We start from the raw sequence: 18,059 nt of genomic DNA, 5'->3' as shown, positions 1-18,059 counted from the left end.
GTTCGAGCATGAGAGCATGTATTTTCTCCTGCTGAATGGATGCCTGCGCAGCGGTCTCTAGCTGTCAACGCGTTTTGTCACGAAGGCGGTGAGTCTCCAAACGACGGAATATTTGCTCCGTCGTTTCTTGCTGTTGGCATAGCCTTTCGCAAGCACGGCGACTCTCGAGGCGGCGGGACCTCTCTTCTCCCTTTTTCTACTCTCTGTGTAGGCACTCCTGCCGACGCCGTCTGCTCAGAGCTTTAACACTGTCACCCCTGTCATTTTGCTCTTCCTCATAGTCCTCTTCTAATTATCTCAGCATTCTATTTATACAACAACTACGACCATTAAAACACTGCAATCTACCCGATCCTTACATTCCCAGCCCATTGTAGTACCACACCCCTAAACTTTCGACCGATAGTACGACACGTTCTATGGTCTTTTGAAATCAAACCGCGACCATTACAATAATGCGATCTAAACCATAATGAGCGTTAGCATGCTAACGCAAGTTAGCAGGCAGCCCAGCGAGCTGGCCCGACCTGCACGCATGCGCGAGTCACATGGTCATGCGCCCTCCAAGATCCTGTACAATGTCTCTTGCATGTCATTGCTGTTTTCGACTTTCGAGCATGCAACTTGCGGAACATGCGTTCCCAAACAATTTCCTCCACAATTGTGCTCGCCCCGGTGTATCTTGCTAAGCTCAATGTTAAAAGTGCATTCTGCCGAATTCCCGTCCGCCCGGAGGATTGGTCCTTGTCGATCCGCTGGCAGGATCAATACCTTTATGAGAGTGCCCTGCCCTTCAGACTGTATTACGCTCCAGTCCAGCTATATGGAACTCTGTCGCATCCGCCAGTGAATGGATTATGTGCTAGCAGTTCGCACTCACACGCCTGTTGCATTACGGGGAATACCTCAACTAACGTTACTTCCTCAGTGCATGCTCTGGACTTGTGTTAGCTTGCCAGCAATTCGCTATTCTGCTCCGAGCGTTTACATACTTCGATGTTTCTCTGGCCCCAGCAAAAGTGGAGGGTCCTGCTCAAGTCCTGATGTTATTGGCATCATCCCATTCCGGGGAGTACCTCGACTAACGTTTCTGTCTCCATGCATGCTCTGAACTTGTGTTAGCTCGCCAGCAACTCGCTACTCGGCGCCGCGCGTTTACATACCTCGGTGTTTCTCTGGCGTCAGTAAAAGTGCTTCCTCAATGCATGCTCTGGACCTGTGTTAGCTCGCCAGCAACTCGCTACTCGGCGCCGCGCGTTTACATACCTCGGTGTTTTCTCTGGCGTCAGCAAAAGTGGAGGGTCCAGCCCACGTCCTAATGTTTATCGGCGTCATCCTGGACACCCGCCGCGCTAACATCAGTATGCCTATGGACAAACTTGCCGAGCTTCGTGATCTCCTTCGGGCCACTCTTCACACAGCTTCAACTACCCAATGTCAACTCGAGTCTCTTCTGGGAAAGCTCCCGTTTGCTACAAGAGTGATAGCCCCTGGATGCAAATTGCAGATTGTGGTCACTTGCCAACTGGTACCGGCAGCCGTGTTACCTGATCAAGCTCTCCAAAGAGTGCCTCAAAGATCTTCGCTGATGGCCTGAGCTCCTGGATTAGCGGAACGGCCGGTCCTTCTTCCTACACCCTAAATGGACGCCGTCCCCTGACTTGCTGGTATTCACTGATGCAAGTGGTGCACTTGGCCGGTGCTCGTACAATTGCGACCGGGGATAGGGCGATGGACAGTCAATCAAGCAGAGCAGCAATCGCAAAGGGTTGTTTGCAATTGTGGCAGCCCGCAGCACCTGGGAAAACTAGCGGCATCAGCTGCGAATGCCAATCGATGGGCATTTACAGCAACTGCGAGGATATTGCTCATCAGTTGTGGCTTTGGCCTGGCGTTGTACACCGGCCACTCGTTTCGAATCAGCTGCGGGACTCGATATTCAGAGAGGCGGGAAGGTGGAAAGCGATGTCTGCCCGAGTAACATTCAGACGCCACCTGCAGCCAAAGTATGGGTGGCTGCGGCAATGGCCTCAGCCCGTGATATCAAGTTCTGACAGTCTTTACCTAGCTTGCACCGCTTACAGATTGCACGGGTAGCTGCACTTTGTGATCCGCTCCGGGAGTGCCGATTTATGGAATATATGCTCTCAACTGGTTATGCATACCATTATATTAGCATTTGGAGGCTCTACTCAGAGTCATTGGCAGCTCTACTCAGAGTCATTGGCGGCTCCATGCGGAGTCATTGGCGGCTCCATGCGGAGTCATTGGCGGCTTCATGTGGAGTCATTGGCGGCTCCATGCGGAGTCATTGGCGGCTCCAAGCGGAGTCATTGGCGGCTCCATGCGGAGTCAATTTGCGGCTCCATGCGGGGTCATTCGGCGGCTCCATGCGGGGTCATTCGGCGGCTCCATGCAAAGTCATTCGGCGGCTCCATGCGAAGTCATTCGGTGGTTCCATGCGGAGTCATTTGACGGCTCCGAGCGGAGTCATTTGCCGGCTCAGCTGCGAGCCATCTAGTGGCTCCAAGCAGAGCCATCATACCAGTTGCTCGAATCGGCACTCCCAGCTTAATCCAAAACTCGGTTGCTCTGTTGTGAGGTGGGGGGATGCTAACCTAGGAATGGGTTTGCTCCCCACACTGGAGCTCGCGCTATTCCGTCGACTTGACACTTGACGAACTCACGACTGCCATCCAGAGTCGCCACCACTATTTCTAACCCATACGGCTAATTATTTTAGTTAGCTATCCACTTACCGGTACAGTAAAACCTGTGACTACCGACCACCCCTTGGTGCCAGCAAAAGCGGTCTTTAGTAGCAGGTGGTCTTTAGTTAGAGGTTTTCACCGCGTGACCATATGTGGATCCCATTATATGATATGTATGTCAAAATGCAGCTAATACAATTCCCAAGGACTTGCGCAATGTCAGAAAGACGGAGAGATGGAGAGAGAGAGAGAGAGAGAGAGAGAGAGAGAGAGAGAGAAGATTAATTTTTTGCAGACTTCAAATTCAGCTGCTACTTCTGAAGCCAGGAGTCAAACGTTCCCTGGGGAAGTTTCGTTTCGCGCTGGGCTTCAAATTTGTTCATGCGATCAATCATACCGACTGTCCTTGTTGTGACTTCTCGATTGCTTGAACGCGATCCTTCAGCGTCAGGACCTTGTGGTGCTGCTTTGTTTCTGGATTCCTTGATGCCATCGTCGATCCGTCTGTATGACTGGGGTGACAGAGCCGCCCAGTCTTCGTTTCTCCTCCGAGTAGTAACATCGATCAGAGAGCGCTTTCGATGCGCTCTCCAAGACGTTTCCTATCATGTCTTTTCTTGACAGCGCTTGAAATTTTGACAGGTGTAGTGCAGTCCACACCGACTCCACAGCCCAAATTACCTGCATTCATTTGTTCAGCTGTAGTATCGAAAGATTCTTTTCAGGACCATGGAAAATCAGTAAAATTTCAAGAAGGAGCTTCGAGCAACATTTGATTTCCTACATCGTGGTCGCTAGTTACGGGTCAAAAATTGTGTTTGGGACAGGAAAAGGCGGTCGCTGGTCGCGTTCAGAAGGTAGTCGCTAGTCACAGTGCATTTTGAATGTGAGACCTTCCGTGCCTGGCGAAGTGGCTGGTAGCACCAGGCTGGTCGCTAGTGACGGTGGTCTTTAGTTACAGGTTTTACTGTATATCCCTTACCGAAATTGTATTCTTGAACGCAATATTCTTCTTTCTTTTTCTTCTACTCCGTTCCATCAGCACTCGGCCGATGGCAGGAGATTGGTACCCACTGGGCTAGCATGCAGCAGCCAAAGCTGGGGCCTTTTCTTACTCCGTCAAACCCACTTCTTAAAACGAAACTGACGTGCATATTCACATTGCATGTTGTTAATGTCCCCATATTTGCCCCGACATCTTAGCTCGTACAGCGCTCCAGATACATCTATGCTACGGTGCGCACCGAATACTCGAATTACGGTACGGGACACATACGGGATACTGCACCAACCATGGCATGCCACGTGAACCACCCTACCAGGCACCGTGACACGCACCGAATTACAGCGGTGTGGATACTGGCTAGCGCCAGATGCTACTAAAGTACAACTGAATAGCGTCTTTTGCATAGCTACGGGAATAACCTCATATCCCAAGCATTGTAGCTCTGCTAATAGAATAATTCAGGTTACTCCCACTCCATTTCTCTAGTGCTTATTTTTCTGAAAAAATATCATCTTTGGCACCAGAATGCTGCCACCAAGAGTACATTAACCAGAGTGTGCAGCCCAAATAGAATCATTCCACGGCAAAGTTTATTGTTTAGGGCATAGACTCGCAATAACAGGCTCACCTTTGCTGCATCTCACACCGCTTCTCACGGTCATCTACTCTATCACCATGGTAATTTCTGTGGCACATTGCTGCTTGTTTAACAAAAACGTAGAAAACACACCGAATTTCCAGGTAATTACCATGGTGATACGGTACTTTAGCTTGAACCTATTGAATGCAGCCTGTCAGTGGCGGCATGCCCTCGAAGTATAAAAAAAAGTATAGTACTCGACAGGACTTCCGACCGGGTCGCAGGTAACCCAGTGTTCTTTTTCCAAAAGGTCCAAGTACTCACAAACAGGGCCACTGACCTGGCTCTGGAGCAGACACTGGCAATCTAGGTCCAAGTTTGCTCGATTATGTTCTGACGCTTCGTGTGCTTTCATAGCCAAGGTTTCTCACTTTCTTCGCAAGCTCTTTTAGTCTTGAGAGTTGACAACTGCTTATGGTTGTGTTGGCAGAAAACATGTCAGCTAATCTGACAACCGTCCAACCCCATTTTACTGGTAAGTAATCAGCGAGTGGCTTTCATGGGGCCATACTATATTTGTGCTTCCTTTTTGAAAACACGTTCTCGCTCGAAGGGTTTCTAAACTTTATCCCTGCGCTCATTGATGGAGTTCATCGATGGAGTTGCCAGCGGCACTCTACAGAAGAACAATGTTGTCAAGTTTTTTTATGAAAAGTTGTCAAACATTTTCAAATTGCTCTAAGTTTGGTTAGGGTCGGGTTCCACTGCGGCTCCGCAGCTCCGCTGCTCCACGGTACTTGGCTGCATGCAGCAGAGCGGCGCGGTTCCAGTGACACTCGCCATTCACGGTACCGCGATCGTGCTCGACGTTTTTTGATGACATTTAGCCTGTCTGCGCGCGCGTGAAATCCAAAAAAATCCTCGTGTTCTGGCCTGTGCAACGAATTAACCCTTTATTACCGGACTGCAGACTTTCGATCATATATGATCGAAAGTCTGCAGGCCAGTAATATCTTCGTAACTCGATCATTTCTTGTGCGAATTCAACAATCGAAAGGTCTATTTGGTAGCGGAAACTCCAAGCTATCCAATGCAACAATCGCCGAAGAGTTACGATGTCGGAGACCAGAGATATCGCGCGCCGTATTTTCACCTCGGCAAATTCAAATTTTTGATCGATCACTTCGCCATTTTTGGGGAAAATCCCTTTTCTTGTGCTCTTTGAGCGACTAAGCACGTGATATTGACGTAGTCCGCTGAAGTAACTTAGTTTGAATCGTCTCGAACAATTTTGAGCGTTCTACGATGAAGGAGAGTGGAATGGCGTTGATGGGACGAATTTGCTTGCATATCAGGCTTGGAGACGACTTTGCTGTGTTACCGCGCCTGATTTGCGGCGACTGGATAATGGAGCTTGGTACCCTGGCGTTGCTCTTGCCAAGAGCTTTCCAACGAGCCCTAGATCGTGAAAATCAAGTGAAGGAGACCAAAGTTATGACCTGGTGAAGTTGGAAATTGTGCTGAAATTCGTAATCCTGGTGCATGCTGTGCAAGTAATCCGGTAATAAAGGGTTAAAATTCCCCCGAATAAAACAATTAAGCGCGGGAAACAATGCAAGCCGTGACCACGGCTTGCATTTTTTTTGTATCGAGCAGCGAAGCGAAAGCTGGTGATGAGCCGCGGCCTCGCTGGACCAGCTCGTAATGATGACGTTTCATGCCGTGGATGATGTGCAGCGGAGCGGCAGTGGAACCCAGCCCTTAAGCAAAGGAAATTTGTCATTAATTTGTTTATGCTGCATAGATGGAGAGCTGCACACTCTGGCTTATGGACTCTCGCCTACAGTGTAGTCGTACTGCTAGTGTACTGGCATTACAGAAGACACGAAAAACGAGAACATAATTATGGCGAGAAAGTAATTACTGGCTAAGAATTGCCCTAAGACTTACCGCTTCTCAGTGCTCCATACCAGGAAGTAGTACAATACCTACTCCCTGCTCCATACGAGTGTTTTCTCCTCATTCTCTGCATCCTTTACCCCAGGAGTCTCGTCCATTTAGCGGCTCAAATGCTTGAGCTCCGGATAGCGGAAAATAGCTCGTCGTCCATTAGCGGCTCTAATAGTACCTGGTCTGAAGTGTCGCAGTCTAGCAACTATGATTTTTTCCAGGAGGGTAAGGGTTGCAAACCCAAAGAAACCCCAAGCTTCGTCTATCAAACAAAACAATTGCCCTAAAAAATGGAAGAGGAAAAGAGTGAGCGAGCTGGTCTGAGCGCGCTACTTTTCAAAAAATAGAAGCTGAAAGCCATCAAAGTCAAAGCATTCTGGCTAGCGCGTTTGTGTATGTCACGAGCGCTAGCGCGCTAGTCGCAGCAAACGCTCACAGGCCAGAGTTAGCGCTATTTGGGCTGTTTGCCGCACGCGGCAGCTGGATGGATCACGTGATCCAAGCTGACAAATAAGGTCCGATGGTTCAGCTACATTGAGCCACAAGCCTGTGTGACCCCGCGTCTCCGTCAAGTGCTGCGGCTTGACGCTGCGTCCAGCTTCAAACTGCCGTACGAGGTGATTTGTAAAAATTTTACATGGCATATTATTTTACAAATCGAGTAAAATATCCTTGTTGAGGGCGATTGCATTCTTCCCATGAAGTGATTCTCTTAGTTCGACAGACAAGTTAGTTGCCATTGTATAGTAGTTTGTAAGCATCCGCAGCGTTTAGCGGAATTGTTTTCTTCCACGGCCTTGTGAGACATCAATCATGGATCGAAATTCGTGAATGTGTGGTCAATGAGGTAAAATATCCCTCAATGGATGCTTGAAGGACGTCCAAGAGCCAGCGAGCATATTCTACGGCAGGTGGAAGCCCTAGGCTGGTCACCGATGCCAGCATTGAGTCTGTCACACCGTCAAAGTAGCAGGGCTGAAGAAGAGATTAGCCAAAAAGGTGAAGGTCAGAAACTGCAATTTTGACAAAAGGTGTCTTTCACTCACCTATCATGAAAGGTGATTCAAATCCAAATCCGAAGCTGCTGATGCTCATGGCATACAGGTAAATAATTAGCTGTTCAGTAGATCTACGTATGAAACTCAGCTTGCTACCTCAGAAGTGCTGGTAGAGATTCACGATGGCAAAGTGCAAATGCAGGAAATGCGGCATGAATGTATGTTGGGTGTTGACGGCGGAGCACCCATTGAGGGTGGTCTGCAGTCTTCTTCCAACACAGAAGTATATGAATCAGGTGAAGGAGTCACTGCACTTGTCTTGGAGAGTATGGAAGCCCCGACATTGTCAGTATGTGCCGGTTAAATGCACTGTGGCCCAGATGCACGAAGGCACCCTGTCGTGGGACGGCTGGCGCGCATCATGGATGGTATCTTTGCCTAGTGTGGTTATTTCACGCATGAGGATGCACTGCAAGTTGAAAGAAATGGAGCAGCAAGATAAGGTCTGCGTGCTCATACTCTACAATGCCGGCAGGCGGTCAAAGATACCCTACCGTTTTGAACCGCAGTTGACGACGTACAGAAACCACTACGTTGGGCAACCTGCAAAACCAGTCTGCTTTCTCTGCATGTGACTTGCTTCAGATGTATCTTGATTTCCCATTGCAAGCTTGTTGACACATTTAGGTCATATTTGTTGATGTTAGACCCTATTTTACTGACTTGTAAAATTTTGTACACACTTTTTCTGGGTGAAAAAATGCATGAAAAGCAACCCCATACTGTGTCTCTCATGTTTGTGGTGTTCGATCAAGAAGTCCATAGGTGGATAGAGGACATACAGAGTGACAGAATGAGACCATGCACACTTCAAAACTCGCCAGGGCAACGGAATGATAGCCTTTTTTACTTTCATGTAAAATTATTACAAATCACCTCGTAGTGTGACCGAGGCCTAAAGGCCGATTCACAATACAACTTTCTGCGACGCGACATGCGACTTGCGACACATGCGACGAGCTGCGACAGCGACACACGGTTCACAATATTCTTCATGTTTGCGACATCCTCATGCACAAGTAGTACTATGCACGTGCACTGCACGTGCACCCAGGGTCGAAACTGTACTCCATTTGTGTATGTCGCGTGTCGCATGTCGCAAAAGTTGAACTTTCTTCAACTTCTGTGACAGGTGCATTGCGACAGCTTGCGACAGTTTGCGACAGCTCGCGACAGGCAGTTTCATGTCGCAACTGTCGCAAATCGCGTGTCGCGTCGCAGAAAGTTGTATTGTGAATCGGCCTCTAAGGCCGATTCACAATACAACTTTCTGCGACGCGACATGCGACTTGCGACACATGCGACGAGCTGCGACAGCGACACACGGTTCACAATATTCTTCATGTTTGCGACATCCTCATGCACAAGAAGTACTATGCACGTGCACTGCACGTGCACCCAGGGTCGAAACTGTACTCCATTTGTGTATGTCGCGTGTCGCATGTCGCAAAAGTTGAACTTTCTTCAACTTCTGCGACAGGTGCATTGCGACAGCTTGCGACAGCTTGTGACAGCTCGCGACAGGCAGTTTCTTGTCGCAACTGTCGCAAATCGCGTGTCGCGTCGCAGAAAGTTGTATTGTGAATCGGCCTTAAAGCGGGATTCACAGAAGCTTTTTTGCGATGCGACACGCGATGCGACAGACGCGAAACCGGGAAAACCCCAAATCGCAGCCATGTCGCACCCCACGCAACTGACGCAACTGGGCCATCGCATGCCATCGCAGAAGTTGAGCTTGGCTCAACTTTTGCGATGCGATGCGATGCGACAAGCGATTTGGTGTACGATTTTGACCTTTTCTACAGCAAAGTTGTACAAAGGTGCAAGAGTTGCCTATAAATTTTTTCAAGTTGTGTCAAACCGCGCGAATATCATGGTGGCGTACCCAAATCAGCAAAACTTTGTCGCATCGTTGACTTCTTCTGTGAATGGTATTTCGCGAGTTCACATCGCACGCGTCCGTCGCAGATCGCGTCGCATCGCGTGTCGCATCGCAAAAAAGCTTCTGTGAATCCCGCTTAAAGGCCGATTCACAATACAACTTTCTGCGACGCGACATGCGACTTGCGACGCATGCGACGAGCTGCGACAGCAACACACGGTTCACAATATTCTTCATGTTTGCGACATCCTCATGCACAAGTAGTACTAGGCACGTGCACTGCACGTGCACCCAGGGTCGAAACTGTACTCCATTTGTGTATGTCGCGTGTCGCATGTCGCAAAAGTTGAACTTTCTTCAACTTCTGCGACACTAGCATTGCGACAGCTTGCGACAGCTCGCGACAGGCAGTTTCTTGTCGCAACTGTCGCAAATCGTGTGTCGCGTCGCAGAAAGTTGTATTGTGAATCGGCCTTTAAGCCTGATTCACAATACAACTTTCTGCGACGCGACACGCGATTTGCGACAGTTGCGACAAGAAACTGCCTGTCGCGAGCTGTCGCAACCTGTCGCAAGCTGTCGCAATGCACCTGTCGCAGAAGTTGAAGAAAGTTCAACTTTTGCGACATGCGACACGCGACATACACAAATGGAGTACAGTTTCGACCCTGGGTGCACGTGCAGTGCACGTGCATAGTACTACTTGTGCATGAGGATGTCGCAAACATGAAGGATATTGTGAACCGTGTGTCCCTGTCGCAACTCGTCGCATGTGTCGCAAGTCGCATGTCGCGTCGCAGAAAGTTGTATTGTGAATCGGCCTTTAAGGCCGATTCACAATACAACTTTCTGCGACGCGACACGCGATTTGCGACAGTTGCGACAAGAAACTGCCTGTCGCGAGCTGTCACAAGCTGTCGCAAGCTGTCGCAATGCACCTGTCGCAGAAGTTGAAGAAAGTTCAACTTTTGCGACATGCGACACGCGACATACACAAATGGAGTACAGTTTCGACCCTGGGTGCACGTGCAGTGCACGTGCATAGTACTTCTTGTGCATGAGGATGTCGCAAACATGAAGAATATTGTGAACCGTGTGTCGCTGTCGCAGCTCGTCGCATGTGTCGCAAGTCGCATGTCGCGTCGCAGAAAGTTGTATTGTGAATCGGCCTTAATTCACAATACAACTTTCTGCGACGCGACACGCGATTTGCGACAGTTGCGACAAGAAACTGCCTGTCGCGAGCTGTCGCAAGCTGTCGCAATGCACCTGTCGCAGAAGTTGAAGAAAGTTCAACTATTACTTTTGCGACATGCGACACGCGACATACACAAATGGAGTACAGTTTCGACCCTGGGGGCACGTGCAGTGTACGTGCAGTGCACGTGCATAGTACTACTTGTGCATGAGGATGTCGCATACATGAAGAATATTGTGAACCGTGTGTCGCTGTCGCAGCTCGTCGCATGCGTCGCAAGTCGCATGTCGCGTCGCAGAAAGTTGTATTGTGAATCGGCCTTTAAGCGGGATTCACAGAAGCTTTTTTGCGATGCGACACGCGATGCGACAGACGCGAAACCGGGAAAACCCCAAATCGTAGCCATGTCGCACCCCACGCAACTGCCGCAACTGGGCCATCGCAGGCCATCGCAGAAGTTGAGCTTGGCTCAACTTTTGCGATGCGATGCGATGCGACAAGCGATTTGGTGTACGATTTTGACCTTTTCTACAGCAAAGTTGTACAAAGGTGCAAGAGTTGCCTATAAATTTTTACAAGTGGTGTCAAACCGCGCGAATATCATGGTGACGTACCCAAATCAGCAAAACTTTGTCGCATCGTTGACTTCTTCTGTGAATGGTATTTCGCGAGTTCGCATCGCACGCATCCATCGCAGATCGCGTCGCATCGCGTGTCGCATCGCAAAAAAGCTTCTGTGAATCCCGCTTTAGCTTTGCGTTGCTCAGAGCGAGTGTCATGTGCCTGCGTGGTAGCCGCTCTGTTTTCGCTGTACATGCACCTGTCTCTTCTTCTGCCTCCCTAGTTGCTGCCGAAGCTGGCACTTCCCGTCATTAATTTTATAGTCTTTAGTTCTTTAATATTATTATTTGCCATGGCGACCCCCGTAAGCCCAAATAGCTGGCAGGGCATGGTTGGGCCTTTTTTTCTTTTACTTCACAGGTGTAGCATTCTATCAGTCATTACGTATGATTTATACAGTGGCATTTTGATTTGAGATGTTTGGTTTGAGGTTGAAATTATTTAAAAATTTTGAAAGCCCCTCTCATTTTTTTTAAAAACATTTTTTTTCGGTGTAATGCGCGATGCTATCTCAGTGGACGGATGGGAAATCCCCAAATCGCACCCATCAATCACCGTCATGAGAAACGACCGGTACGAGCGTAGACCATGGTAGACCTACGACTACGAGACCCATCACTCAGTCTGTCGTCGCTGACGCTGACTCTCTGCGTGCCACCGCCGACAGGAATACCCGCCTGTACTCGTACTACAAACATTCAGTCTCGTACTCGTACTGAACAAGAGGAGCGAGTTCCAAAGGCCGTCATGCCAACACTACGTTCCAGCTCAGCAGGGTAACGTGATGGACGGCAAATATACATGATCCACGCCAGGCGAGGGCCAGTAGGGGTACCAGGTGGTTGTTTTGTCCAGGGATCCCCGGGAGTAGACTGTATGTAGGGCCTTCCCTATCTAAGTAATAAATTCTACTACTACTACTATTCTAGTACTAGTACAATAATAATTATTGTACTACTCCCTGGTTTTGCCCGTCGGTGGTCGGGGGAGTGGCGATCAGAGCTGGCCTTCCACGGGTCGCGGGAATGGTGAACACTCTCCAATTTCATCGTGGCCTCCTTGCCAAGCTACATAATATTATTGTCTTTGGTGTGTTGGCCCTGCTCTGTCCTATTATTGTCTTTGGTGTGTCTGGCCCTGCTCTGTCCTGGCTGGAGTCCTATCTAAGTAACCGATCACAGTTTGTTTCTGCCCTCTCCATCAACTCTGATCCCCTACCAGTGTATTCTGGAGTTCACCAAGGCTCCATACTTGGACCTCTTTTATTCTTAGCATACGTAAATGATTTACCCGCTATAGACCCATGTGTCTCGGTATTTGCTGATGATACAACCCTACTGTCAGCATCCTCGTCCTCAGCGGCTCTTGTACCTCGAGTGTCGGCTCAGATATGCAGTGTCCTACGCTGGATGCAAACATGGCGACTTAGACCCAACCTGACAAAATCCGAAATAACGTTCCTTCCCCCAATCTCATCCATGTCACTTTTACACCATCCTGATTTCCCAGAACCCATAAAGGTTGTTTCCAACCATAAACACCTGGGAATAATGCTTGATGATCGTCTCTCTTGGTCTTACCATAATTATTGCTGCTCTTTGCAGCCATTCAAGCTCTGCCCTAGGTGATATTATTATTCTTTTATTCCACGATGGCGTGACGCCAACAAGGATGATTGATAAGTGCGATAGAACTAGCCAGAAACAGCTAGATAGAAATTAACCGGGGAGGCAAGAAGCAATGGATCATGAAAAACAAGCGGGGGGCAATAACGTTCGCAGGGGTGATCGAGATAGTTAAGTACACGTTCGAGATATCAGAAACCAGGTTACACGTCCCCATTATTTCCATCTTCCTGTCAAATGCAAAATTTTGTTTTACAAACTGTATATCCTGCCTCTTTTTATGTACGCTGCTGTTAGCTGGTGTGGCTTGTCCTCGGTTCTCTCTGAGCGCCTCGAAATCCACCATAGGAAACTTCTTCGTATTCTGTTTAGTCTACCCCCTCTCTACTCTTCTGCTTCCCTGTATGTCCTTGCAAATGCTTGCCCACTGTCAACCCACCGTCAAAAATTAATTAATTTGCACTTTTGCTCACAAATTTAAACTAGCTCTACATCCTCCTCATCTAAGCGTGCACAACTGGTTCCGAACCACAGATGGCTCCCAGACAAGATGCTCTGTTGCCCTCCCCTTGGCTAAAACGTCCTCCCTTGTACACTCTCCACTCTTTGTTGCCTACTCTGCTTGGCTTGCGCTGCACGCTACTACGGCAGAATCCGCCGGACCCTAGTGCGTGTGCTTGAACACCTAAGTCCTTGGTGTGCCAGGTTAGAGCATGCAATTCTGCACCAATACAGCGCCTCACTGCCCCCATCTCCAGAGGCCTGTGATTCTGCTAGAAATTCTACCTGCAGAATCCGTCGGCCCCTAGTCCGGAACTCGTCTATGTTTTACACGTAGTACAATCATATGCATGTACATACAAGAACACATGCAGCAACAAATCACCATTGACGTGGGACTCAGCTGGAGGCCGAGTTTTCTGCATACATATAGGATTAGGAACGGCACCACCTCCAAGGATCAAGGCACAGTTGCAGCTCCTAAAGCGGTGGGAGGTGAGTAGATCAGACCCACCACAAAGTGGTCAAAGACCGAAATCCCATTAGCTGCACCCATGCTTCCCTCGTGCCAGGCCACGAGTTCCCAATCAACTGTAGGTCAAAACACGGCTGGAAAAATACTTCTGCTTCCAAGCAGGACTTGAACCAGTTTCTCAATCATGGTTTCATGACCATCCCACTATGCCTACCTGCACGCACGAAAGCATTGCTCCTGTTTTCCACAACACTATTGGGCAACTCCAGCTGATCAGAGCGCAATACAGACGCATTTACAACCAGTTACAAACAGGATATCCCATATTCGGGTCCATACGGATACTAGCACCAAGTGGCAGTTGTTATAGAATTGAGTTCTAAAGCGCCGAGAGTGGTGAAATGGAACTGTACCTGTAACTATCACACCTAACTGTGCATGTGTGTCGACCTTCATGCAATATCTTGTTCTCTTGTCATGATGCATGTAACACTGTTGTTCCAGCTAGTTCCGCTAGTGTTGTCCGTGCTAGCGCTTTGTTCTCCTGGCGCCCGCGGCCCGATCATGTATCAAGGCAGCGCAGTGCATGCAGTGATTGTGGTGTTCGCGCGTGTGGAGCTGGTGCGTGACACGTGCTGGTCATTTTGATACTCCGCCATATTTTCTCCTTTGGACTTGGTCCTTCGTTTGGGACCGGGTCTTCCTTCTTCTTTCTTCTTTGCACTCGACTTCAGTTTTAGTTTTGTCGCTCTCCCAAAATACAATGTGAACCATTACTCTCTGGCTCTCTGGCTTGTCGCGTGTGTCCGTCGGAGGGAGTGATTAGTTTACAACGTGGTGCCGAAACCCGGGATCGAACTAGGGCCGTCGTGAGTTGCGACTGCGGAGTTCAGGATGTCGAGTCTGAAAGTCGACGGTTTTGTCAAGCCCTTTCGGGGCAAGAGCAATGAGAGCTGGCAACAGTTTTGGGCAAAGTTCCTCGTTCTTGCGGAGATCCAGGGCTGGGATGATGAGGCTAAGCGCATGAAGCATTTCCCTCTGTTTCTTGCGGATGACGCGTTCCTGGTATTTCAGGGAATGGCGGGTGCGGACCGAAAGAAGCAGGACGAGGTGGTCAAATTGATGCTATCGTCCTTCAGTATGACGAAGTCTGCTGCGTACGAGGCGTTTGTGGTGCGGAAAATGAAGTGCGACGTGTCCACCGATGCATTTGTTGCAGATCTGAAGCGCCTCGCGGAGTTATCCGGTCACAAAGTGACAGACGACAAAGATCCTGTGGTAGTGCAGCAGTTGTTGAAAGGCCTCCCTGCCGACTACAACCGGCAAGTACGGCTCAGTCTCGTGGGAAAGGACATGTCGATAAGCGACTGTGTGTCTATTGTTCGAGCTCTGAGAATTTCAGATGCCAGCGGAGGTGACAGTGTGTCAGCTGCCGCCTCGTCGGGTGGTGCAGCGACCAGGAGTGGTCCTACCAGTACCAAGTCACACTCACAGGCTGGATCTAGCGCGAAGCCCTCGGGCCTCTGTTTCAAGTGTGGCGAGCCTGGGCACATCCGCAGGAATTGTCCCAGCAGAAGAGCAGGCGGAGGTGGAAGGAGCCAGCCGATTACCTGTTTGTTCTGCGACGGTGCTGGCCATGTAAAGGCTGACTGCCCTGAGAGGAGAGATTGGCTGGCAAGGAAGGACAGGACTACAGCTGCCGTGGAAAGTGCTCGCCCACAACCAGCTGAGCAGGAGAACGACCCATGCCTAGTCTCCCTGGCCTCTCCTGGAAAGCTGCCTCGTATGTACGTGGATGTGTCTGCTGGAGCGGCGAAATCGAGTGTTCGTGCGCGGGCTGTCGTAGACACCGGTTCAACTCGTACGCTCATCTCGCGGTCCTTCGCCACTCAGCATGGTATCAGTCTTTCACCCACGGCTGCTCCACCCATGCTTGCCTTGGATGGTAGTCCCCTAGAGCTAGTGGGGTCAGCTGCCGTTCGGTTGGCCCGTTCTGACGGTGCGGTCTCTCTGCCCGGCCTGGAAGTGCAAGCGTATGTGGTCGACAATCTGAGCTTGGTCAACGCTGATGTGCTCGTCGGCAATGATGTGGTCATTGGCAGTGGCGGGCTTCGACTGAAGTACTCCGGTGATGGTGCCTTGATCGGCGTGGAATTTGGCTACGACCGAGTCGATCCAGGGGACAGCATGGGAGTCTGTGGCGCGTCTTCGAGCGGCGATTGCCACCCATTTCCCAATGTACGCGTGCAGCGTGATGGTGATGATGTCACCCTGTCCACGGATGACGGGGATGTCACCTGGGACAGCAGCGCCCGTCGGTGGGTCCTCTCTTGGCGCTGGAAATCAGGCAGTCCTCCGACTCAGCTGGTGGGACCTGGCGTGAGTGAGTACTCTCGCTCTAAGCTCACTTCTGACCAGGAGCAGCTGTTTGCAGAGGAGGTGCAGAAATGGATCGATGCGGGTTGGCTCGTTCCTCACGACAAGGATGTTCACGGAAGCCCTGGTGCTGTGTTACCGCTGATTGCTCAGTTGCAGGAGCACAAAGCATCAACGCCGGTTAGACCATGTTTAGATTATCGGCTCCTCAACCAGCTGCTGACGTCGCAGCCTGGCCGCTCAGCACCCGTCTGTGAGGAGACGCTGCGCAAATGGCGACTGGCTGGTGACCCTCAGGAGTTTCAACTACTCAATATCAAGAAGGCCTATCTCCAGGTGCACGTTGCACCCGAGCTGCAACGTTTTCAGATGGTGGTCTGGCAAGGCCAAGCGTTTGTGATGACGCGGATGGGCTTCGGCCTCAACGTAGCGCCCAAGTTCATGGATATCATCGTCCGGTGGGTCACTAGAGAGTTTCCTGCTGTCGACAACTACGTCGACGACCTGATGACTCCCGCTGCCGAGGCTGGTGTGGTCGCCTGACGGGGCACGTGCCTGTCTGTGGTTGGCTGAGACCCGCATGCAGCTACTTGAAGCGCATGGCCAACGCTAGCGCGGCATGGGATGAACAGGTCCCAGCCTCACTCTTGAAGCTGTGTGGTGAAGTGGACGCGCGGCTAGTTGGTGATGGTGATCCTGCACAGGGCCAATGGCGTGCCAACTCTCCCGAGCCTCGTCGCTGCGTAGTTTGGGCTGACGCGTCCAACATCGGTCTTGGCGTCGTCCTGGAGATCGATGGCGCTGTCATGGAGGATCGTTCTTGGCTGAGACCCCACGGTGACGCGCGTCACATCAACATCATGGAGCTGGAGGCCGCTATCCGAGGTCTTTCGCTGGCCGTGAGCTGGGAGATGAAACATGTGCGGTTGATGACCGACTCCAAGACGGTTGCGAGTTGGCTCAGAGACGTCACTGGCGACGTGCGCCGGACGAGGACGAAAGGACTGCACGGTGTACTAGTCCAGCGTCGACTCCAGATTCTCGCCGACCTGATTGCCACGGCAGGGCTCGTTGTCACGATCGAGTGGGTGCCGACTGACCAAAATCGTGCAGACGTGCTGACTCGAGTTCCTCCTACGTGGGTGAAGTTCCGCAAGGCGCTACTGGGCGACAGCGAAAGTGATGTCGCAGGTGCAGCTGTAGTCTTGCCCGGACCAATCCCTCTCGCGAAGATTGTGGCGAAGCAAGGTACTGACGACCAGATACTGGCAGCAGTGGCGCAGTTGGAGTCCGGTGCAACGGTTACTGCACCCTATGCAGCAGCGGCGTCCCAACTGGAGATTGATGATGGTGTCCTTGTCAGAAGCATCAAGCTACCTGTCGAGGGCCTCGTTCGTGTTCCTGTCGTGCCGCAATCGCTCGTTGCCGATGTTGTCTCGAATGCACACCAGATCTCGGGACATGCGAGCTGGGAGGTCATGTATCGCATGATCCGAAGCCGTTGCTTCTTCCCTGGCATTGCTTCGGCTTGTCACCAACATGTTGATAACTGCACGCAATGCAAGTCTGCTAGTGGACGGAAGGGTGCCAGAGCTGCGCCGACCCGCGCCGACATACCTGGGTCCCCATGGAGCGAAGTCACGATTGACACGCTGGAACTCGGTGGTGATGGAAGCGGCAAATACGGCTATGTCCTCGTCTGTGTGGACAATTTAACCAAGTGGGTGGAGGTGTGCCCGCTCCGCCGACATGACGCTGTTAGTGTTGCTGCAGCCTTCTCGGCCATGTGTTTTCGGTGGGGTGCTCCCGAGGTCGTGCGGCTGGACAACGGCGTGGAGTTCCGCAACGCCATAGTGGAGTCTTTGTTTCGCCTGATGGGTGTGCGTGTGCGAACCGGAGCAGTCCGTCACCCCCAGTCCCAAGGGACAGCAGAGAGGTTCAATCGAACGCTCCTCACCCTCATCCGCAAGACCCTCGAAGAGTCACCGAACTGGCGTGATGACCTCGATGTGCTGCTGTTTTATTACCGCAATCGTCCGCACAGCTCGACCCATTTGTCACCCATGGTGGCAATGA

The 18,059-nt window shown here is 50.7% G+C and overlaps 2 protein-coding genes across 5 annotated transcripts in view; one reads left to right on the top strand and one right to left on the bottom strand.

Annotated features, from left to right (window-relative positions):
• LOC135828143 (uncharacterized) overlaps positions 1-6,550 on the bottom strand; it is an 18,734-nt gene extending 12,184 nt beyond the window's left edge. The window contains exon 1 of one of the 4 annotated variants that reach the window (XR_010555565.1): positions 6,248-6,507. The gene's annotated coding sequence lies outside the window, so the exon portion shown is untranslated. Of the gene's footprint in view, positions 1-6,247 lie in introns of all 4 variants that reach the window. The other 3 variants (XR_010555567.1, XM_065340581.1, XM_065340582.1) reach the window with 3 other exon arrangements.
• A 7,951-nt stretch (positions 6,551-14,501) lies between these two features.
• On the top strand, positions 14,502-16,526 carry LOC135828044 (uncharacterized). The gene has a single exon (XM_065340478.1). It carries the CDS (start codon positions 14,502-14,504, stop codon positions 16,524-16,526), a length of 2,025 nt encoding a protein of 674 aa, XP_065196550.1.
• The last annotated feature ends 1,533 nt before the right edge of the window (positions 16,527-18,059 follow it).

This window comes from Sycon ciliatum, chromosome 12 (assembly GCF_964019385.1).
Source record: "Sycon ciliatum chromosome 12, ocSycCili1.1, whole genome shotgun sequence".
Classification (NCBI taxonomy): Eukaryota; Metazoa; Porifera; class Calcarea; order Leucosolenida; family Sycettidae; genus Sycon; species Sycon ciliatum.
Note: the sequence above shows the minus strand (reverse complement) of the source record. Positions and strands in the feature narration are given on the sequence as shown.